The following is a 25,010-nucleotide window of genomic DNA, read 5'->3' as shown; positions in this document are numbered from 1 at the left end:
CGTAGCGGCGACTACAGATACATCAGTAGTGTTTCATGCTCATTGTGACTGTGCAATTACATTAAACCGTAACACTCTTAACTCACATTTTATTCCTAAGTAGATTTTTCATATATTGTCTCTATTTTTAAACAGATCACAAGAGGAAGTACAAGCAATATATTAAAGATGAATTCAGAGAAATGAAAGATAATGACAGTAGATTCGGTGAAACTGTGACTTTAGAAGGAAGGTATACAAAGCTCCTCATTTTAAAGAACTACCGTGAAAGGAAAGATAAAGAACATGAAATAATGTCTTGTGGAGAGAGACATCTAGAGCTTATGGAAGAAAGAGCTGCAGATTCATACTCTAACATCAAAGATTTATTTTCCCCTGAGAAGGACGGACACGTCCCCAGGACTGTGGTGCTCCAGGGAGTGGCTGGGATTGGAAAGACAATGACGGCCCGAAAGATCATGTTCGACTGGGCATCGGGCAAACTCTTCCGGGGCAGATTTGAGTATGTGTTTTACATCAACTGCAGAGAATATAACCAGCTGAGTGCACAGAGGCCGATCGCTGACCTCATCTTACCCAGCATTGAAGGGGGGCCGCGCCTGTCAATGGGTGAGATCGAAGCCAACCCCGAAAGGATGCTCTTCATCATCGACGGCTTCGATGAACTTAAAATCCCTGAAGGTTTGCTGTCTGATGATCCTGATAAAAAATCTCAAATGGGTAAAACAATCTTCAGTTTATTAAGGAATAGGTATATAAAGGATTCATATAAAATAATCACCACCAGGCCAACTGCTTTGGACGCCCTGGGAAAGTGCGTGAAGGGTGGACGCCTCGCAGAGATACTTGGGTTTTCTGAAGCTGGTAGGAAAGAATATTTTACAAAGTTCTTTGGAAATGAAATACAAGCTTCACACGCTATCAGAATTGTAAAAGAAAATGAAATCCTCTACACTATGTGTTTTGTGCCCATCGTGTGCTGGATTGTCTGCACTGTCATCAAGGAGCAGATGGAAGATAAGGAGGATTCTTTGCGTGATTTGAGAACAATTACTTCTGTCTACTTGCTTTTTCTTTTCAATTTATTGAAGCAGCAGAGTTTAGACCCTGTGCAGCAAAACATTACCAGTAACTTGAAGAGTCTGTGTGCCTTGGCTGAGGAAGGCGTCTATCAGCAGAAAATCCTATTTGAAGAACATGACATAGTTAAACATGGTGTAGACATCCCGGCCCTACAATCCCTCTTCCTGAACAATAATATTTTTAAACAATGTACTGATACGGTCAGCCTCTACAGCTTCATCCACTTGAGCTTCCAGGAGTTTTTTGCGGCGCTCTTTTACATCCTAGAAGGAAATGATACAACTGCAGAGAACACAGAGAGTCCGCAGAGAGCCGTGAACCACTTACTAAAGGAATACACAGAGCTGGGAAACAATCACTTGATGCTGACCGTGCGCTTCCTGTTCGGCCTTCTCAATACAGAGAGACTGGAGAAGATAAACAGGAAACTCCAGTGGAAGGTTTCACCCGAAATCAAACCTGTGCTACAGGCCTGGATAACAGAAAAACTAAAACAAGAAGGAGACAAGATCACTAGTCACATGGTGGACTTATTCCAATATTTGTACGAGACTCAAGATGAAGAGTTTTTGACAACAGAACCTGTATGTGTGAAACACATAAGTATAACAAAAAGTACGATGGAGCGAGAGATGACTTCCATGGATTTCAGAGCACTCGCTTTCTGTTTACAGCATTCAGGAATCGAGAGCTTTGATCTACACGAGATTACAATGAGTCCTGAGGGTGTCAGAGCGCTGAAGCCGCTTTTAATCAAATGTCCCAGTCTTCGGTAAGTTTCTCAATTTCGTATATTTCAAAACATCTGTGTCTTAGAGTAAAAATTCTAAAAAACTGGTAGCATGGGACTTCCTGTCAGGGATGCACAGTATAAAACACAGAAAATTACATTTGAACTTTGGCAGAGCGTTGAGTTTGTGGGCTGTGCTTGGCTTTATCTGGTATTTTACAGCACTGAGCCTTGCTAGGCATTTTGTTTCATGGTACTTCTGCGGCTGCTAGTAATTTTGTCATCACCCGTGTGCTTCTGTGCGTAAAGGGCACAGCTAACCATCATATTTCACAAAGTGCCAGATGTAGGAACCCTAATACCGGTCGGTAACGGCCGAAGTTGCCGAATTTCGGCCGTTACCTACCGGTATTAGGCATTTGGGATGTAGGTGGCTGCATTTTAGATTCGTAATTTACCGAATCGGTATTTAAGAATTCTGAAAATTACTGCATTCTTAAATATCGTTCCGGTAAATTACCGAATCTGAAATGTAGGAAGCACTCAAGTGAGTGCTTTTCACCTGTAAGGATTCGTTATTTACCACCAACTACAAGTTGGTGGGTATTGGACTTGGCCCTTTTCCCTGAAATTTTTCGCTTTTAGCTCCCCTAATTCAGGATGTCCCCCCATCGTAACGAAGTTGTGTAGGCCCTGTGAAGTTTTGATGCCCTGTGTAATATTAAAATCAATTCTAAGGTGCAGGTGCTCTCTTCCCCCAACATGGCTGCCACTGACCCCTGCTACTGCAGCGTGTTCTTTATAGTAGCACTCTAGTTGCCAGGAGCTGGCTGGAACCCCTAAACATTGTTGCCATACCAGCCTGCCTTGCCTGCCCATAGTTAGACTAGGGAAGCTCCTGGAACCTTCTAGAATAGGGGCGGAGTCTGTTTTTGCCGCCTTAGAGGGTGGTCACCTGACCTGGGCTTATATAAAGAAAAGGAGGAAAAGGTTTCAGTCAGTTGGGGCATCACTGACCTGGGGGACCCTACGTAGGAGATTTAGGCGGTAGGGCCTAGTCAGGAACCTATATCACTGGGGGTGACAGGGTTTAGGCGCTGCCCACCAAGTTGTGTGAGGAACACTGAACTAGCCCACTGATCTGGCCCGGCGGGAGGGGAACCCAGGGACCACCTGCAGTGACCTGCTGAGGAATCCTGTCAGCAGCCGTCAACTCAACCCCCCCTTCAAGAAACCAAGAAACTGCTATCTACAAAGGGCGCAGGAACCATCAAGTGCCAAGAAGAAACCAAACTGCCACAGGACTACTAGGGTTCAACCAGGTACTGGGCTGTGCCATCTCTGCGCCGCCTTGCCTCTACCTGTGTCCCCAGCGCTGTCCTGCCTCATCCCCCTGGCTAAACTGACTGAGATGCTAAGCGCTCATCCTTCCTAGCGCAAGGCTCCTGAACTGCCTAGCCGTCTGGACTGCTTGTCCTGCTCAACTGAAGTGTGCCCCCCTCCAGCGCTCCCCTCTGTGCCCTGGAGAAGCGCTGGATCCCTGCATCCTGCTGCTGGCTGAAGTGCTACTGCCCATTTGAGCGCTGTGACCCCGAGGCGCTATAAGTACCCAGCACCATCCTGCCCTCCATCGTGCTGATTTGCCCCCCTACCTGAAAAGCGCGGGCCCTTAAAACCGGCTGCAGCCTGAGCGCTGAGGGCACTGACGTACCTGTCCACGAAGCGTTGCGACGCCCGGCTAGTGCTGTACCTTGGGGCGCTGTGGTCCCCGAAGACCCCTGCTGGGGCGCTGACTGGGCATTCACCGCCCGGGCCCGGCTCGACTGGAGGGCCTTCCCGCAATCGCCTGCCTTGTCCCGGTGGCCCCCGATGTGAGGAGAGGGCCGCCGTAGTTTTGTAGGGGGCCGCGATAGGCCCTGAAGCCCTCGCCACCAACACCACGTGACGGGGGCGCCGGCTGCGTCATCGGCCCGCCCCCACCAACAACGCACACACATTGGCTCCCGCGGCTACATTAGGTGAGGCCGCTAACCGATAGGCGGCCGCTGCCGCGCTTTCCCCAAAGCTGTGCCCTGATTGGCTCTGGGCCTGCCCGGAGCTCGGGAAGGCCAATTCTATTGATGAGGGGGCCCTGGAGAGGGAACACGGGCCCCGTTTGATCCTCAGCCCGAGGAAAGTCCCTCAACACCGCGGGGCCTCCGCTGCTGTACTGAAGGCCCCTGTTAACTCCTGCTGTCGCCGGACCCTACCGGAGGACTCCGAGGAGAGAAGGAGCCCTCCCACTCATCAGGAACCTCCGCAAGGGCTCTCCGAAGAGCCAAAGCTCAAGGTAAACCCGGGGAGGAGGGTGGAAGGCCCGAAGGAGGCCCCGAGTTCGCCCTCCCCTGGGGGAAGACTTTTGTTGGGCCTCGTTGGCCCCTAGTTGTGCCCGCAGGGCTGCTGGAATTGAAGAGGAGCCCTGTACTGAATGTTGAGCCCAAAAGTAACCCTTGACTAGGGGAAAGGCGAACGCTAATGTGATACTTCTTCTGGGGGATCGCCTAGGCCCCAGTCCTAACGATTACCTTGAGGCCCCTAACCATGATTGAGACCTGTTAAATGAAATGTTCCTTTTTGCCTGTTACAGGGTTTATCATGGCCTAATGAAATGCTCCTTCTAGCCTTATGCATGTTTTACTCTGATCTAATGAAATGCTGGCTTTTCCTGATGAGATGTTAGTCCCTGGCCTAAGGAGATGTTGCCTGGGAATTAATGAACCCTTTACCCCGGCCTGTTGAACGGTTCATCACTGCACAATGAAATGTCTATAATTGCCTGATTTTCAGAAAGTTGTACTTCTGCCTAATGCCAGGTTGAAGAGGGCCCCTGAACTGGGCCAGACCGTGACTAATGCCCTCTGTCGACCGTTGGGCCATGAAAGTTAACCCCCGTTGGGGTACCGGTTGCTCCAATCTGCCCTAGGCAGGACCCCAAGGAATGCTAAATCGTGCTGTCGATATGCTGGTCCTGAGGCACAAGGTTATATGTAGGCTTACTCTGGTTACTGAAATGTTGAATCCTGCTTCATGGTAGAAATGCCTGCTCATTCTGGTTAAAAGAAATGTTCATTCTTGCCTAAGGAAATCACCACCTTGGCTTGATGCCTTGCTTGATAGTGCCTAATGAAATATTTAATGCTGAGCAATGGAATGGTTATGATTTCCTGCCAAAATGGTTATTCCCAATGAAATGTTCTTCTTGATTAAGGAGATGTTTACCCTGGCATGAGGAAGTGTTTATTTCTGCACAGAGTGATTACTGAAGGGTTTGCTTCAGATTACAGAGTTGTTTTACCCCAGCCTCAGGAAATGTTTTGCTCCTGTTTAATAACATGCTGATTCCTGACACGATGAAATGTTTATTGCTAAGTAATGAAATTCTAACCCCTAATGAAATGGTTATTGCAAGACGCTACATTGATTATTGAACTGCTCCCTTTACTCCCCTCTGATGAAATGCTTTGATGAAATAGAGATTCTCTGATTTTTGATTACCCTGAACCTTGATCTTAGATAAAGCCTATTGATTTAAATCAAACTCACTGGAGTGGCGTCATTCATTGCATGCGTTTTATTGTCTCAGTGGATGCCTGTGCTGTGTGGTCACTTACCACCTAAGCTTTCGGGTGCCTACCTGCTCGAGCCAAGCTACCCCCTGGGGAACTGGTGACCCCAGTTCCTACAGTGATAAATAACAAAAACCGTTAAAAAAGCAATTATGTGCTTTTTTAACAGTGCTTTGCGGCAGACATACATGCCCTTAGGGCATGCATGTGTGCCACATGTGCACCCATGCACTATTCAGGGGTGCAACAGGGTGTCAATGTGACACCCTGCCACCCTTGTAGGTCTTTACCGAATCGGTATTACCCATTCATTCCTATGGGCCCGAATTTTACAGATTCGGTAAAAATTACCGAATTATTACCTACGTACCATTTACCCATTCTAAAATACCGAATCAGTAAAATTCGGTATTTTAGAAACGGTAAATGGTATTTACCTACATCTGGCACAAAGTGTTTTGTTACCAGTACAAAGTAATTCCATAAAGAAATGTGCTGTGTCCAGATTTAGTGCTAGTGCGTGGCATTCTGGAGTTCTGGACTTTTTAGTTCCGTCCAGAGGTGTCAGGGATAACACCCGAAGACCCCGGAGTTCTACCTGCCTCGGTGCACAAACAAACAGAAACACGGGCTTCTCGATGGTGGCGTCAAAGACCAAAGGTTTATTACTGCAGGGACACAGAAGTCACAGAAACTACACATGGCAGTATCTAGGAGCCTGTTCGATTTGTACAAAATGGGTTCCTCCTTAAATACTAAATTTTCTGCTTGGGGCAAATTCTTTACATGCTAGTACAGTTCTAAACATTCGTGTCCTAAACAATAAATATTTGGCATTTACACAAGAATCGTCTACAGTGTCTGATGTCAAAATATTAAGAACGAGGGGTTCCCACTATTCCATCATAATCTCATGTCAGCTTTTCATTCAAGAGCCGGACCGCCTCATCGTAAATTTCGTTACCTCCCCCTAATAAAGGCCCAGAAGGAAAGGAGCAGAGCCAGGTGCAGAAGATAGAAAAGTAGGATAAGAGATGTTTGTGGGTCGTAAATGGGCAAGGTTACCAGCTTCGGCCGCCTAATCATGATCAGGCCAACGGACACGAGAACCAGTATAGCAGGACTGGCCTCAGGCTGGGGAGGCAGCTCTTGCTGAGTCATGCTGCCACAGCGTTGCTTGCCTAAGGTGCACGTGTCACTAGCAAGGAGAATTGCCTGCTAAAGCCTACATGTCCTTAATTGAAAGAGGTCATTGCGTGTCCATTGACTATGTGAGGGCAAGGAATACAAAATGTCTGCCGTAATCTAAGATGGATGCCATGGGTAGAACAGAAATGTGTTTGTAACAGGAGTGCTCTTGCTCGTAGCATAGCGAAAACACCAGGGTATACTAAATGGATCATTTGCGGTTCACTGATACCAAAATTATGTATTTGCGACAATGTTAAAAACACGGGTTCAAATCGTCACGGAAACTCAGTCCCTCCTTTTGCCCTTACATAGGCAATTACTCAGTCTATGTCAGAGTCTAACTCTATGCTCATTAGGTCAGTGACATGTTGTTGCATCATCATCTTGTCTCGTACCTTCTCTCCAAATGCAGGTGGTTTTCTGAAACAGGTTGCAGCACAGAGACTACACAAAGCGGGACCACATTGGATAATAAGGCAGCACGAGAACAGAAATACTAGGATGACACCAATGACCATCAGAACCTTCCATCCCCACGCTGATACCAGAGTCCAAAACCACTCCATGAAGGACCAGTTTCCCTTGTCTACGTGTATAGAGTCGGAAATCTTGTGTAGCTTAGAGATCGCTTCATAGACGGTTGGAGCATTATTGGGAAAAAAAACACAGCAGCTCGATTGGATCATTCTGCATACCCCACCTCGATCTGCAAGTATTACGTCTAGAACCATTCGGTTCTGCAACGTCATGAGACGATCTGCCTGAAGCTCAGCTGTTAAGTTACTAAGGGCACCAGCAGTTTCTGTAATAGTAGATTCAACTACCCGTGTTAGTTGACGTAGATTTCTACTATTGGCCATAGGCCCCCAAAACGGAAGGAAACCTTTGAAGAAGTCTCCAGCTTCCTGACCAGCGGTATCTTCCTTGCTGAAGACACCTCTTGCTACTCTGGTCTTGTGATAATCTGAAGAAGCAGTGTATGTCGGAGGTAACAATCGAGCAATATAACATGAACCTGAGAAGTCAGCAGGCAGCCATGTATACGCTCTGTCTTGACAGATGAAGTAAGTACCCCTAGCAGTAAGGAAGGCAGGGGAGGAGTTAGACGGAAATACGTAAGTCTCAACGCACTCACTCCTCCCTAGCTGAGCTCTCAGATTTCTCCCATTTCCTTGCAAACAGACCTGACCTCGGTGAGGCACGACCCAGACTGAAGTGGAGCTTTTACGCTTGCTTTCTCCCAAACTAAGGCGGTACTCTGTAGAGTTCCAACTCAAATACACCCGTAATTCATCTCTAGGGTAAGATGGAGTATTATTGACGTCTTTAATCATGTCAATAATTCCCTGAACTAAAGCTTTGTTGGCTGAGTTGTATTTAGTGGACCGTGGTGGACGCGGAGGATAGGTCTCAAGGGCATAGGAAAAAATGGTCTGAAAGGCCTGGAATGATCCATTATAGCTAAAAGGCAAGACTAGATAGGGAATGCCTTTATCCATAGTGTGAGGTATCAAGCCACACACCCAGCAGTCTGTAGTATTAACTACCAGTTGGTGTTGATGCAAGAGCTGTACAAATGTATTGTTAATAAATTCTGAGCGTCGAGCTTGTTCGTGTTCAGGAAACGAGTGAAAAGAATGCATAAAAGAAACCGTAGAAGTAGTAGGATCAAGGGGAGGTACTGTAGTTACCGGCATAAAAATTAAATGCACACCAAAGATGATTCCACCCACCAACGTTATCAAAACAATTAAAAACGTAACTGCACATTGCATTAGAAAGCATTTGCTGTGAAGTATTCTGTACAGTCTATTTCTGCGAACATAAATTACATTCTTTCGTTGCAGCTCAGGAAGCTCCATCTTCTACAATCCGCTCGTGACCACTGATGATGTGTACGTAGATGAAAATGCCTCTATCAGTCCTGGGAGTTCCCAGAACTAACAGAAAGATCGACCTTGTGTCTGACCCCCGCAGATTCAACTAGGCACACAGCCACGACCCTACGGCTACCCAGACGGCAAGGCAAAATTTAAAACAACAAAATAATAGCAAACTTCCTGGCTGGAGGCAATGTATCAAAAATTTAGCTGTTAAAATAGGCAGTTTCCTGCTTTATTTGTCCATATTGCGAGAACGCAAATTGTATCTCAGTTTTGCAGGAGCTGTCTGATCTGGAAACAATGTATTTTCAGCCGACGTTGCAATGTTCACGTTTGCAGATGGCAAATGTTCTTTTGGTGCAGATGGCAAATGTTCAGGGTTCAAAAGAGCAGTTTCAGGAGGAGAGCCAGAGTTTGATGTATCAGTGATCAGTTCTGCATCACTGAAAGGGATGAAACTGGGTATTTGTTCTGCTTCAGAGGCACTGATTCCTTTCTTTACCCAGTTGTCGTAAGGAAGTGGCAGAGGCACACGTTTGACGTGTGTCGTATGGATCCAATTCTTCCGTCCGGCCACACGAATAGCAGTTCTCGTCGCCAATAAGACTTGGAAGGGGCCAACGAATCTGGGCTGAAGATTTTTCGTTCTTGCAAAATTTCTAATGACTACTTGATCCCCAGGTTTCAGCTGATGACCTGGACTCTCCGGTGGCTTTGGTAATGCATCGAAAACCTGTTGGTGAATAAGGCTCAATTTAGCAGTCAAGTCGAAAAGGTAATCAAATAACATTGGGTATTCCAGCTGCTTAAATTCTTTCGGTCTAGGTACCCCCCAAACATTTGCAGGACGACCAAAAATTATTTCATATGGACTAAGCCCTACTCTAGAATGTACAGTTGCTCTTGTTGATAACAAAGCCAAAGGCAGTGCATCTGGCCAGGGCAAACCCGTGGACGCTTGTATCTTAGCAAGTTTCAGTTTAAGGGTGCCATTGTAACCCTCAACTAAACCCGCAGACTGGGGATGATTCGCACTGTGAAACTTTTGTTTAATCCCTAAGCCGGCACACACACTCTGCATAACTTTCCCTACGAACTCACTTCCGTTATCTGACCATACAATCCGTGGCATTCCGAATCTGGGGAAGTATTCTTTAAGAAGGATTTTGGCAGTGGACAAAGCAGTATTGTCCTTCAGTGGGTATGCTTCGATCCATCTGGAGAACGCACAAACTACCACTCGGACGTACTTTAGATTGTTGCAACGATCCATATGAATGAAGTCTAACTGAATCACTTCAAAGGGGCAGGAAGGAGGAGCGAAGTGACCTGCAGGTGTGGGGATCCCCTTGCCAGGATTATGCATCAAGCATACCATACAATTTCTCACCACTCTCTCTGCACACTTACTAATCCCATCATTCTTCCAAACTGGAGCCAACATCTTACAAATCCCTTTAGAACTGATATGCGCTGTTCCATATGCCATCGTTACTACTGCAAGCACATACGCATCAGGCAACATCCAACGCTGTTGTTCCGACAAGTCAATCCAACACCCACTCGAGTCCAATTTACCCGTGCTCTCTTTCCATGCAAGCTTTTCCTCCTCAGTCGCCTCTTTCTGAATTTCTTTCACACTTTCCACTGTGTCCTCACACATTCCAGACTCAGAAATCCATCTTGCAGACGTTGTAACATACATTCTACTCATCATATTTCTAGCTGTCTGTTTAGCAGTCTCATCAGCAAAAGCATTCCCACGACCAACATCATCCGTGATTGCTTTATGAGCACTGCATTTCACAATCGCAACTTCAGTCGGCAAGGTTAAAGATTCCAACAAGTCATTAACTAGTTGACCATGTTGGATCTTAGTCCCATGGGACGTAATGTAACCTCTCTCTTTCCACAAACGGCCAAAACTATGAGCCACGCCGAACGCGTACTGGCTATCTGTGAACACATTCACTCTCTTTCCCTTAGCTAAAACGCACGCTCTTGTTAGCGCGATCAATTCTGCAGCCTGGGCAGAATTCTGACTCACTCTTGCAGTCTCCACAATCGTACTCAAAGTCGTTACTGCATAGGCAGCAGTCACGTCACCATTCACCAATTTGAAGCAAGACCCATCAACATACAACGTGCCATCTGGATCTGATAACGGAGTGTCTTTTAAATCAATTCGTCCTTTTGTCTCTTCCTCAGTTCTGAAACAACAGTCGTGTGGTTCGGAATCACTCGACTCTTGACTAGTCGGCAACAATGTTGCTGGATTCAATACATTGCATCTTTTGATCTGAATATGACTCGCTAGCAATGTCAGTTCGTAACCTGATAATCTAGCACTGGTAAGGTGCTGCGTCTTGGTTCGGTTCATGAGTGTATCCACAGCATGAGGAACCATAACCACTAGCATGTTGTTCATTACTAAACCAGCAGATTGTCGAATGGAGGCTGCACCTGCGGCTGTAGCTCTCAAGCAACTAGGCAACGCTCTAGCTACCGGATCTAACGTTGATGAAAAATACGCACAAGGGCGTTGTTTATCACCAAATTTCTGTGTCAAAACACTCAACGCACAACCTTCTCTCTCATGGACATAGAGCGTGAATGGCTTACTGTAATCGGGTGTACCCAATACAGGAGCTGAACACAGTGCATTTCGTAACTCAGAAAAACTCTCCTGACATTCGGCGGACCATGGCACTGGACTCGGAACATTTTTCCCAGTCAAAGCTACCAATGGTTTTGCCAAAAGAGAAAAATTTGGGATCCATTGCCTACAATATGAGGTAATACCTAAAAAGGCACGTACTTCTCTCTGCGTGCTAGGAACATTCATCTGTGTAATTGCTTTTATTCTCTCTGGGGTCAACTTCCTTCCCTCCTTTGACAAGAGATGACCTAGGTAGGTCACTTCTTGGCAACAGTATTGCATTTTTGAAGGTGACACCTTGTGATTCAAATTTGACAAATGATGCAATAAAGAAATTGTAGCTGTTTTGCAAGTTTCCTTGTCATCGGCAGCCACTAGAAGATCATCGACATATTGTGCTAAAGCAGAACCAGGAGGAAGTACAAATGAGTCTAACTGGCTTTTTAATGCTTGACTATAAATAGATGGGCTTTCACAATAACCTTGTGGAGCACGTTTAAACCTGAAGCTTCGTCCTCCTAGAGAGAAACCGAAGATATCTCTGCTTTCCTCGGCTATCGGAATGCTGAAAAAGGCATTTTTCAAGTCGATAACCGAAAACCATGCTGCTGTAGCAGGAATCAATGTTAACAATGCAGTAATGTCTGGAACCACAGGAAACTGTGGAATCACAATTTTATTAACCTCTCTAAGATCAATTACAAACCTATATACTGGAGGTTTTGTTGGGTCAGTTCGTTTCAGAATAGGCAGTACAGGACTATTACAGACATTACCTCTAGTTTCTTCTACAACGTCTTTCTTGATCAGATCTTGTACTATCAGTAGGAGCGCACGCTCACCTTCACTAGAGATTTTGTATTGTGGAATTCGTGGAAATTTTACATTCGCTTTCAAAGTTACTACATATGGTGGGATTTCCAAAAGACCTACATCATTAGGACCAGTCGCCCAAAGAGTATCAGGGAGAGAACGCAGCTCTGGTGGGAGCGCATCCATCGACAAGTACATTGGAGAGGTGATTCTTTTACCCAACGTAAGCTGTACTCCTTCTGGAGAACAGTACAATGTCGCATATAGGCGTTTTAACAAGTCTAAACCAAGCAGATTTTCATTACAACCTGTCGTCAAAATCAGGGGTGCTTTCAAGTGGCGGGGTCCAACAGAAATAGACAAAGGACCAGAAACAGGGTTGTGAACAGGGGCGCCTGAAAAACCTACTGAAACGTTTGTTGAGCCAGACAAAGGTGCGCCAGGGAGTTTCGCATGTATGATAGAACTTTTTGCTGCACCAGTATCCAACAGAAACGGTTCGACTATACCTGATGTTGCTACTGCGACATAAGGCCCACTCTGATCTACTGGAACTGATACTACTCCCTCTCTTTGTCCATGGCTGTCCTAGTACTCCCTTGGCTGAACTTCCTCACTAGCTTCATAGTAGTCTTCAACATGATACTGTTGAGACCTATTTTGTTGGGCAGATTGTCCATTTCGCTGATCGAAATGATTAGAAGGGCGATCACTTGTCTGTGGAGGCATAGCACCTCGTCCTCGACCTCTAGAGTTTTGTATAGAACTACCACGACCTCTCTGAGCTGTCGCAGCATTATTTTGCGCTAAGACTGGACACTCAGTCTTATAATGGCCTTCCATTTTGCAATAAGCACATTGATTCCATTGGTACTGTGGCCTCTGAGAATTATACTCCGTCCTTTGATATGACCCTTGCTGTGTATTAGTCTGATTCATGCGAGGCGGATATGCTTGCTGTAAAAGAACTTTAGTTTTTAAATCTTTCGTCTTTTTATCTGATTTTTCTTTCTCCTCTTTATCCCTATTTTCATAGTACTGGGCAGTCGCAAGTATTTGCGCAGTCGTAGAGACAGCCCACGCACTCTCAGAATTCTTTAATTTACCACTAAGTTCTGGCAACAGATTGTGCACAAATTTATCAACAAATAATCTCTGGCCTCCTTCTGTGCTCATATCCTGACCACTATGATCCACAAAAGTCTCCTCGAATCTTGTGAAAAAGTCGGAGACGCTTTCGTCTTTCTTCTGTTTGCACGCGGACAATTTGTCCCAGTTAACGCGCAATGCTGGCATCAGGGTTTTCATTAAATCGATTATTCTACCGGGCAAATTAGCAATTAAGGGTTCAGGTTTGGAACCACCTGTTTGCTGACCATCCGCCGCAATTATAGCTGCCCAATCACCACCTAGGGCAACTGGATGATTCTCTTTCCGAATTTTAGCCCAAATTGGTTGCGGTACTACATTACCAAATAGCAGATCTATGTCAGCTAGATTCAATACACAAGCTTCAACCGTCTGAGCCAACTCTTTGTAGTACCCTGCAGGATTTTTACGCGGATCTGGCAAGGCCTGTTTCACTGCTAATACTTCAGCTCGCTTCCATGGAATATGTATCCATACTCTCTGGAATTGGGCCGGAGCGGCTGCAATACCAAGGTTTACATTAGCTTGCACAGCTTCACGCCAAATTGGTGGAACCTCCCTCATTGGGTATTGACGACTTTGTTTCGTACTACGTTTCTCTAACTCCCTCGGTGAACGAAGTGATGGGTCATTCCTATAACTTAAAATCAGTTCCATCGCTTCTTTTATATTTTGACCAACTATCATACCTGCAGCAAACTCTTTCTGAACATTAATTAATTCTTCTAGATTTGATTCAGAGTCATCCTCTTCCAATTCCTCACGTAGGAGGAAGCACATTTCATCGAACACATATCGTTGTGTCGGTTCGTTCCATTGCATAAATGTATCTAATACATCTTGTACATTATATCTTCCAACTTTCGAAACCCATCTAAGAGCAGTGGAATCTAATATTCCCCGTTCTTCAGTGCTAGGAAGCTGACTACGTCTCTGCACAGAGTCAGAGGTAGGAGTCTTAATCAGAGTTTTATAGAAGGGAGATAAAATATTAGAGACAGAATCAGTGATTCTCCGACGAACAGAAAGCGGAGTCATAATATTAGCAGAAGCAGTAAATAGAGTAGCAGTTGGAACAGATAGAACAGGAACAGTAGGAGTAGCGGGCAAAGTAGCCTGTGAACTAGCAGGTGTGAGCGATACAGGTATAGGTAAAGAAGCCGGCAACCCTGAAAGAGGGGGTGCCGAAGGAACATTAATATTGACCACAGGAGGTACAGGAACTTGATTCAGACGAGCAGGAACACCAGGTTGTCCAGCAACCGGTAATTGAACATTCGGTATAGGTGGAGCCGTAGCACCCTGTGCATACGGTGGGGGTGATCGTAACAAGTAAGACAACAGGGGATCCTTTTCAGGGTCCTCTACTATCTTAGCTGTACTCGATGGCAAAGCAGGATAGCACTTGTCTATCGCTAAATTACGCTCTCTATTGGTCACCTCCATCGCCTTCTCAGACTCGTTGAGTTGCAGCTGCTTAGCAGACTGTTCTAAAGTCAACTCTTGCTCTTTCTGTTCTTTCTTCAACTTTTTAACTTCTCTCTGTTTAGATTCTTTTCGCCAATAACGGAAAGAATCAAACATTGCCGGCCGGGCTTTCTTCTTGAACAATTTCGTTTCTAAGTTATCAAGAAGTTGGGGTTCAAAACTACCATGCAGTGGCCAACTAAGGACACCATCTTTCTCTGTATAGTGGATCCATACCTCGTTATAAGAGATAGGGCCCACACCAAATTTGCAATATAGATCATAAAGGGGAGTTCCAATCGGAGGAACCGTACACGAGTCCTCCAACTGGGAATCACTGTTGCAACTAAAACAAGACAACATACAATTTTCCCGACTTACCATTTTATAATCCGGAACACAGAACAGACAAAACACAAACAAAAGGTGTGCACTCGAACCAAGAACCAAGAACTTAGGCCTACCAAAGCGAACAAATGTATCGATACCCAAACTAAACCAAATGATTATCTTAACCAGAACAACCAGTGATAATCTTACGAAACCAAACCAAACCAAAAACTAAAAGGATTATCCAAACAGGAGCAACCCTTACGAAGTAACCAACTAGCAACCACTTAATACTTAATACTTAACTGAGGCACTGGAGACGTCACCAAGGAGAAACCCGTCACGTCTCGCCGTACTAAGGACTGCACCTCGGGTCCAAGACAGGGCGACGGTCAAAGCAACGGCCCACTGTAGCCATCCGAACGGGAACCCTCGTGGAAGAGAACGTCGGGCCACTTTTGCGATATGCCGGGATCGATGAAGTGGGGCGCCTCCCTCTGGAATCTTCACACGAAGCTTCTCGAACTCTTCAGGCTTTTGGACCGGTACCGAATGACGTCGCCCCACGTTGGGCGCCAATTGGAGTTCTGGACTTTTTAGTTCCGTCCAGAGGTGTCAGGGATAACACCCGAAGACCCCGGAGTTCTACCTGCCTCGGTGCACAAACAAACAGAAACACGGGCTTCTCGATGGTGGCGTCAAAGACCAAAGGTTTATTACTGCAGGGACACAGAAGTCACAGAAACTACACATGGCAGTATCTAGGAGCCTGTTCGATTTGTACAAAATGGGTTGCTCCTTAAATACTAAATTTTCTGCTTGGGACAAATTCTTTACATGCTAGTACAGTTCTAAACATTTGTGTCCTAAACAATAAATATTTGGCATTTACACAAGAATCGTCTACAGTGTCTGATGTCAAAATATTAAGAACGAGGGGTTCCCACTATTCCATCATAATCTCATGTCAGCTTTTCATTCAAGAGCCGGACCGCCTCATCGTAAATTTCGTTACCTCCCCCTAATAAAGGCCCAGAAGGAAAGGAGCAGAGCCAGGTGCAGAAGATAGAAAAGTAGGATAAGAGATGTTTGTGGGTCGTAAATGGGCAAGGTTACCAGCTTCGGCCGCCTTATCATGATCAGGCCAACGGACACGAGAACCAGTATAGCAGGACTGGCCTCAGGCTGGGGAGGCAGCTCTTGCTGAGTCATGCTGCCACAGCGTTGCTTGCCTAAGGTGCACGTGTCACTAGCAAGGAGAATTGCCTGCTAAAGCCTACGTGTCCTTAATTGAAAGAGGTCATTGCGTGTCCATTGACTATGTGAGGGCAAGGAATACAAAATGTCTGCCGTAATCTAAGATGGATGCCATGGGTAGAACAGAAATGTGTTTGTAACAGGAGTGCTCTTGCTCGTAGCATAGCGAAAACACCAGGGTATACTAAATGGATCATTTGCGGTTCACTGATACCAAAATTATGTATTTGCGACAATGTTAAAAACACAGGTTCAAATCGTCACGGAACCTCAATTCCCTTGTGGGATTCCTGCTATCATGAGACAATCCACATGGAATCGGGAATTACAGTGCGGACTGGAGTTACAAGTGGCATTCCCTCGTGGGATTCCTGCTGTCATGAGTCAATCCCCAGGGAATAAGGATTTACAGTGTGGACTAGAATTACATGTAGCATTCCCTCATGGGATTCCTGCTGTCATGAGTCAATCCCTATGGAATAGGGAATTACAGTGTGGACTGGAATTACACAGTTCTGTCTGAAATAATGCGCACATTTACTATTTTCTCTAAGCGTGCGTTAAATGTGAGTGGTAGGGGGCCCGCAGCAGGGGTGGGGAGGACAGTTGAATGGATTGTGGAAGGAAATGAAAGTCAAGTTATAGTAGGATTTTGTGAACAGCCGAAAAGTAGTACATTTACTCAAAAGTGTAAATTACTCAAAAGTGTGAGTTACTTTTGTGAATCAGGGCCTTACTTTTTATTCCATACATCAGCAGAGCCTTGTTAGGGGTCCGGACGTTTGTCTACTTCACATCATCTGTTTAGAATGTCTAACCCAGCCTCCCACGTGACTCTATCTGTAGGAAGCTGAATCTCTACATAGTGCGCTAAAGCAAAGTACACTATGTAGAGTCCAGGCGTCCCTTATTGATTTACAGGTGCAAAAAGGGTAACATTCAATTCTCTCTTTTGTGGTCATGTGGGAGAGGAGTTCAGACTTATCAGAGGGTGGTGCTAAGCAGTTGTTGTACTCAGAGGCAATGAATGAGACACACACTCATGAATAAATCTGAGACCAAATAAAAAAATAAGTTGTATATTTATATAAAATTTGATACCAAGAGCTACGTAAACTAATAATTAATTTTGAGATATTGAATTTCACAAGTAAATTAAATGTTCTCTTAAATGCATCTTTACGTGTAATGCTTTCCTATGGGAGAAAAAGACATATACAGGTATTTGCAGGATGTTTCCGGGGGTCCCCTTCAGGTCCAAAGTACTATCAGCAGTTAGTGTTCCTGCCCTGGGAAGTCGGGGTGCAGAGAGGCTGGTAAGGTTGGTAGCCTTTTGCGATACACCGAAGGAGAGGGGGGCACCTAAAGACAGGCTGTAGGGTCAAGTCCGGGAGCTCCCGATAAGAGCCTCGGTTCACAAGGGTCCTAGGAGCAAGGCAGCACAGTTGGTCCTTGAGAACCTGGGCCGGGTCGCAACAACCTCTGTATTTTAGGCGTCCCGGAGAAACTTGAGGGGGGCGATACCCAAGCCTTTGTGGTTAAACTGCTAGAAGAGTCCCTTCCAGCCCTCAAAGATTGGAACTTGAATGCAGAGATTCAACGAGCCCACCGGATGCCATTTAATATCCCTACGAAACCGGGGATATATCCCAGAGCTATTTTGGTTTATTTTGGGAATTTTTTGGTACGACAGATTGTTGCCGATAAAGCTAGGCCTGACCACAAAGTACAGTATAATGACTTTTCATATTTTTCAAGACCAGACTTTTGCCACGTTACTGTGGAAAGACGCTGGCGGCTTCGATCTTTGATCAAACCGTTTCAAGATAAAGGCGCACAGGCGTATCTCAATAACCCCGCAAAGTTAAAAATTGTACATGGCGGCCTTACCAAATTTTTTCAATCAGAAATCAAAGCAAATGCTTATCTAGATCAGATTTCTTAAAATTTTCAGAATAGTAAAGAAATAGAAACCTTACTTATTCTCTGTAATATGCAGTAAGTGTATGAAAGGAGCCGCTTGTCCGTTATAATATCTGTTATAATGTAACTAATGGCTTAATACATCCTTAGATGATGTTACATATGTATTAATATTTGCATTATTACTGTTGTCTACCACTTCTATCTTATCATTTATATTATCTAAACTATTCGCTCCTATCCTTCTTTCCACTTTTTCTTTTCGTAATTCTATGAGTCAACTACCTTATAAAGCGGAAGCTTAGATACTATGCTGTGACTACATCACCCAGACTCTGTGTGAGTCTGATTGCCTACTTAATGGGGGGGGGTTTCAAGGGAAGGGTGGGGGGGTTGTTAAGGGGGGACACGGGAGGGTCACCTAGAGGGGTGGAAATACAAAACGAAAAAAAAGAACCAGTTAAAGGGGTACCCAATAAAACACTAACATAATTAGATAATTGTTGTATAATAAAGTTTTATATGTTTGAGGCGATGCTACAACCATTTCCTATAAATAATGGGTAGATTAATCATCCAAACTTGGAATGTTGGAGGGCTATTAACAGGGGATAAGCGAAGGCGCTTGGCTGAGCTGCTTAAATTAAACCCAGCAGATGTGCTTTGTCTTCAAGAAACCCATGTGCCATGGACTAAAAAATCGTGGTTAAATATGAATGGCTACAATCTAGTGGCTGTCTCCACACAATCCTCGACTATTAGGGGGGTTGCAATACTAGCAAAAAACAATCTTGGATCAGGGATACGACACCTTTCAGACCCTCATTGCAGATGGGCTATTACTAAACTTGCTTGTGGTATAACCATTTGCACTGTACATGGCTCAAACCAAGATGACCCCTCAATCTTTGAAGAATTAGAGATCAAATTAGCCACCTGGCAAGGCCCGTTAGTTCTATGTGGGGATTTTAATATTTCATTAATACCACCATTATCTAATATTTCCTCCAAAACAAAATATCGAGGACGTAAACCCAGAGTATACAAAGCTGTTAGGAGGCTTATAGGTAATCTTGGCTTAACTGATATGTGGCTACACAACAATTCATACGATCAAGGATTTACCTACTTCTCTCACCCGCATCAAAAACAGGTTCGAATCGACTACATGTTTGTTACTGGGGACCTTATTCCACAATCGAATATTAAAAAAATTCCAAGAATAATCTCAGACCATAATGCATTAATCCTTGCCGTTACAATTACTCCTCTATTTACTCAACAACGATCTTGGTCATTTGATAGGAAATTACTGTCCAATACTGAATTTATATCACACATTAAAAAATGGACAGAAGAGTTTTTTAATATAAATCGGTTCAGTACGTCTAGAAACGTAGTTTGGGATTCATATAAATCTGCCTTAAGAGGAGAGATCTCCAGTTTCCAATATGCCGCATGAACCAAAACAAGAAACTATCATGAAAAAAAGCTGTCTGAACTGGCTAAAGCCGAACTAGAGCACACCTCCTTGATTGAACAGGGCAAAGAAGCCAATAATCAATGGCTCTAGGTTGCGGTCTTAAAAGCTGAACTTAATACTGATCTTAGTCAGAAAGCCGCTCAAACCTATAGAGCCTATAGAAAGAAAGCTTACGAAAGTGGGGAAAAAACTAGGTAAACAATTGGCATTACGAACCCGTCCAAAAAAAAATTCTAATAATATTACCACTATTGTAGACGGCGGACGGACTTATGTCCAGCCGACAGATATTATTCTACAATTCCAACGATATTACCAAAACTTATACTCTGAAGAAGTGACCAATTCGGAAGAAGATATTGATACCTTCCTGGCTGGCTTTCTTAATAATTCGGCAGCCACCAGTTTATTAGACAATGCGGCTAGAGAAGAACTTGAAGCCGAGATCACATTGGCTGAAGTTGAGGCAGCATTATCACTCTTATCTTCTGGTAAAGCAGCAGGCCCAGATAAATTGCCAATCGAAATATATAAAACCATTAGTTTCCAACTAAGCCCCCTACTATTTGATCTATTTTTGGGTGTTCAGTACAATGACATTCCCCCATCTTCTTGGGATGAGGCTAGTATTATAGTATTTCCCAAGAAGGGAAAATCACCCGAGCAGTTGACTTCGTATCGCCCAATTTCTTTGATAAATTTGGACTCCAAATTATATGCCAAGGTGATGGCTCTCAGACTCAGCGGGATCATTGGGCAGCTGGTCTCTCCGTGGCAGCATGGCTTTGTTCCGGGAAAAGGGACCACTGACCATACTCGTCGGGCTATTGCCCTTTTCGATGCCATGTCTGTCACGGGGGGCCAGATGTCTATGATCCTGCTTGACGCTGAGAAAGGCTTTGATCGTGTTTCATGGAACTTTTTATGGGTTGCCGTAGCACGTCTTAATTTCGGCCCTAAATTTCTTAAATCTATAAAATCCATGTATCGTCAACCTAAAGCAAGAATATCATTGTCAGGTTTGGAATCCGGTTATATTAATATTGAAAGAGGTACAAGACAAGGGTGTCCCTGTTCACCCCTACTCTTCGCCCTCTATATTAATCCCCTTATCCTAAAATTGTTAGAAAATAATAATATCAAGCCAATTCTATGTAATCAATACGAAACTAAAGTTTTGGCATACGCTGATGACATCGCGGTATTAACATCCTACTTATCTATTCCTTTCAATAGAGGTGGGCTTACGGCACCGAATATTATCCTGTATCATTGGGCAGCCTTTTTAAAACATCTAAAACCAATGATTTTAGAATCATCGTCTGTCTTTGGAACAACTAATACCACAATCCCTACAATTTATGAACTTGTACTTGGCGAAGTAGCCAGTGGCCTCTTATTAAGAAAGACTGAAAATTCCTATTACAAACAATTTAAGGGTGAAATCATTAAAAGCGCCTGGATACTTTGGAATCAGGTACTCAAACATATGCAGATAGGCAAAATTAACCGGTACACACCTCTATTCCAATCCACTATTACCTCTGGTCTTGATTTTGATCATACGGCTAAGAAATGGCAAAGATTGGGTATAAGAACAGTTAAAGATGTTTGGGTAAATGGCTCACACACTACATTTCAAGATCTAAAAATAAAATGTGGCCTTCCGGAAGGGGACTTTCTCAAATTTGCACAGCTCCATGCAAAATTAAAAGCAACAAGCATTTACAATGCAATGGTCTCGGCAGCATTAAAGGTAGAGCTATTGGCATTGCTCATGATTTTTTTTTAAAAATAATAAATAAATGGCATTGTCATTTACATTGCCAATAGCTTCATCGCTTGCATATGCGAGACCTATTGCATTAGCACCCACACACAGAGTAAGTAGTAGAGTGAGAAGTTGATAGTGAGGAGGAGAGAGTTATTAGTAAAGAGTATTAGAGAGCGCATCAGAGCTGTGTGATTAATAACAGCTGTGAGCCCGTGACTGAGGTGCATCATCAGAGCTGTGTGAATAATAACAGCTGTGAGCCCGTGCCTGAGGTGCATCATCAGAGCTGTGTGAATAATAACAGCTGTGAGCCCGTGCCTGAGGTGCATCATCAGAGCTGTGTGAATAATAACTGTGGCAGCTCCGTGCCCGAGGTGCATCATCAGAGCTGTGTGAATAATAACAGCTGTGAGCACCTGCCTGAGGTGCATCATCAGAGCTGTGGGAATAATAACTGCGTCAGCCCGTGCCTGAGGTGCATCATCGGAGCTGTGTGAATAATAACAGCTGTGAGCCCGTGCCTGAGGTGCATCATCAGAGCTGTGCGAGTAATAACAGCTGTGAGCCCGTGCCTGAGGTGCATCATCAGAGCTGTGTGAATAATAACAGCTGTGAGCCCGTGCCTGAGGTGCATCATCAGAGCTGTGTGAGTAATAACAGCTGTGAGCCCGTGCCTGAGGTGCATCATCAGAGCTGTGTGAATAATAACTTCAGCAGCTCCGTGCCCGAGGTGCATCATCAGAGCTGTGTGAATAATAACAGCTGTGAGCCCGTGCCTGAGGTGCATCATAAGAGCTGTGTGAGTAATAACAGCTGTGAGCCCGTGCCTGAGGTGCATCATCAGAGCTGTGTGAGTAATAACAGCTGTGAGCCCGTGCCTGAGGTGCATCATCAGAGCTGTGTGAATAATAACAGCTGTGAGCCCGTGCCTGAGGTGCATCATCAGAGCTGTGTGAATAATAACAGCTGTGAGCCCGTGCCTGAGGTGCATCATCAGAGCTGTGTGAATAATAACAGCTGTGAGCCCGTGCCTGAGGTGCATCATCAGAGCTGTGTGAGTAATAACAGCTGTGAGCCCGTGCCTGAGGTGCATCATCAGAGCTGTGTGAATAATAACAGCTGTGAGCCCGTGCCTGAGGTGCATCATCAGAGCTGTGTGATTAATAACAGCTGTGAGCCCGTGCCTGAGGTGCATCATCAGAGCTGTGTGAGTAATAACAGCTGTGAGCCCGTGCCTGAGGTGCATCATCAGAGCTGTGTGAAGAATAACTGCGTCAGCCCGTGCGTGAGGTGCATCATCAGAGCTGTGTTAATAATAACAGCTGTGAGCACCTGCCTGAGGTGCATCATCAGAGCTGTGGGAATAATAACTGCGTCAGCCCGTGCCTGAGGTGCATCATCAAAGCTGTGTGAATAATAACTGCATCAGCCCGTGCGTGATGTGCATCATCAGAGCTGTGTGAATAATAACAGCTGTGAGCACCTGCCTGAGGTGCATCATCAGAGCTGTGTGAATAATAACAGCTGTGAGCCCGTGCCTGAGGTGCATCATCAGAGCTGTGTGAATAATAACAGCTGTGAGCCCGTGCGTGAGGTGCATCATCAGAGCTGTGTGAATAATAACAGCTGTGAGCCCGTGCGTGAGGTGCATCATCAGAGCTGTGTGAATAATAACAGCTGTGAGCCCGTGCGTGAGGTGCATCATCAAAGCTGTGTGAATAATAACTGCGTCAGCCCGTGCGTGATGTGCATCATCAGAGCTGTGTGAATAATAACAGCTGTGAGCACCTGCCTGAGGTGCATCATCAGAGCTGTGTGAATAATAACAGCTGTGAGCACCTGCCTGAGGTGCATCATCAGAGCTGTGGGAATAATAACTGCGTCAGCCCGTGCCTGAGGTGCATCATCAGAGCTGTGTGAATAACTGTGTCAGCCCGTGCCTGAGGTGCATCATCAGAGCTGTGTGAATAATAACTGCGTCAGCCCGTGCCTGAGGTGCATCATCAGAGCTGTGTGAATAATAACTGCGTCAGCCCGTGCCTGAGGTGCATCATCAGAGCTGTGTGAATAATAACTGCGTCAGCCTGTGCCTGAGGTGCATCATCAGAGCTGTGTGAATAATAACTGCGTCAGCCCGTGCGTGAGGTGCATCATCAGAGCTGTGTGAATAATAACTGCGTCAGCCCGTGCCTGAGGTGCATCATCAGAGCTGTGTGAATAATAACTGCGTCAGCCCGTGCCCGAGGTGCATCATCAGAGCTGTGTGAATAACTGTGTCAGCCCGTGCCTGAGGTGCATCATCAGAGCTGTGTGAATAACTGTGTCAGCCCGTGCCTGAGGTGCATCATCAGAGCTGTGTGAAGAATAACTGTGTCAGCCCCGTGCCTGAGGTGATGACCTCGAAGACTAATCGTTTTTTGAGTATTTGACTCACCAACAATTTCACGCAAATAGGGCTTTTCCCGATCACCTATTGTTTTTACCCCACCCCACCTCACGTCATCCACACGTTTTTCGTGCTAAATTGTGAGCCCGTGCCTGAGGCGCGCGCGCAGGTCAAGGCACGCACACAAGCCCAGATGAGAAACACTTCGTACCACTTTTATTAAAACCATACGAAGTTTTCCAAAATACTTCACCAAGTGAAAAAAAGCTTAATGGAAGAACGAAAATCAGAGAAAAAAATGCATCAAACACTCTGGCCCAAAAACATTATGTCTTGTGCGGTCTTTTAATTTAGACCTGGTAAATTTCAAACATGGGCTTTTGCACAATATACCGAGATTAAGAGCAATAGGGTTGTGAATGCCGTTAGAATGAGCAGTTCCTAAGCACGTGGTAGCGTGCCCAACTGGCGAGGATGTTATAGGTTTCGCTGGTTATCCAGACTGACAGATGTTGGTGGAGTTGCCAGCAAACACTATCCCTCATAATAGAGAGAAATTATATTAATTGGGTGTTCCCTTGGCATATTCTCTTTTCTCCATTCAAGAAGTCGGTTGGACTATGCTGTACAGCCGGCTCCTAAATCCCTATTCACTATTCAATGTCCAGCATCCAGGACTCTATTAAAAAAGGCTTCTTTAAACAGCAACTAGTTTTTTTTATACTGTAATTATTTTCTCATAAAAAAGATTTCATTACATTACACTGCAGTCCATCAGTTATCCCCCGACACAAATGTGACAGTGTTAACAATGCTAGGTTGCTTTATTATGTGAGACGCGGTATAAAAAGAAATACAGACACATCCTTCCACCTATCGATAGACGATAAAATGAAGCCCAGTGTCACTCCTAGAGGGAGCCAAGCTGCATATACAACAGGCCCAAGCAGATGTTCGATACCTGATACTGGTGCAAAACTATGGATAAAGGTGGCCATCACTTACAAGAAACATTTTAATGCAAACAAGACCCTTGACAGCCCAGTTTAATACAGAATCCTTCTCAGTGAAAACTGTTTAGCAATAAACTAAAAGCTTCTTGCAACTTTCAAGCAAAATGGTTCTGTGAGGGGGAGGGAAGAAACACGACAATGTTGTGGCTCAAAGGGATTATGGCTGGTATTTTGCCTGACCACAAATAAACCGAACTTCAATGTATGCAAGTTTAACTATGCCGTTTTGTAAAGTGTTTGACAAATTTATGGGCATCGGGTGTG

At 44.9% G+C, this 25,010-nt stretch overlaps 1 protein-coding gene across 1 annotated transcript in view; it reads left to right on the top strand.

Moving 5' to 3' along the window:
* The window catches only part of LOC144774155 (NACHT, LRR and PYD domains-containing protein 12-like), a 721,917-nt gene that overhangs the window by 515,690 nt on the left and 181,217 nt on the right, over positions 1-25,010 (top strand). Inside the window, exon 5 of the mRNA XM_078659171.1 lies at positions 136-1,855. Within this exon, the coding sequence (XP_078515297.1) occupies positions 136-1,855 (1,720 nt within the window). The remainder of the gene's footprint in view (positions 1-135; positions 1,856-25,010) is intronic.

The sequence above is a fragment of the Lissotriton helveticus genome, chromosome 8 (genome assembly GCF_964261635.1).
Source record: "Lissotriton helveticus chromosome 8, aLisHel1.1, whole genome shotgun sequence".
NCBI lineage: Eukaryota > Metazoa > Chordata > Amphibia > Caudata > Salamandridae > Lissotriton > Lissotriton helveticus.
Note: the sequence above shows the minus strand (reverse complement) of the source record. Positions and strands in the feature narration are given on the sequence as shown.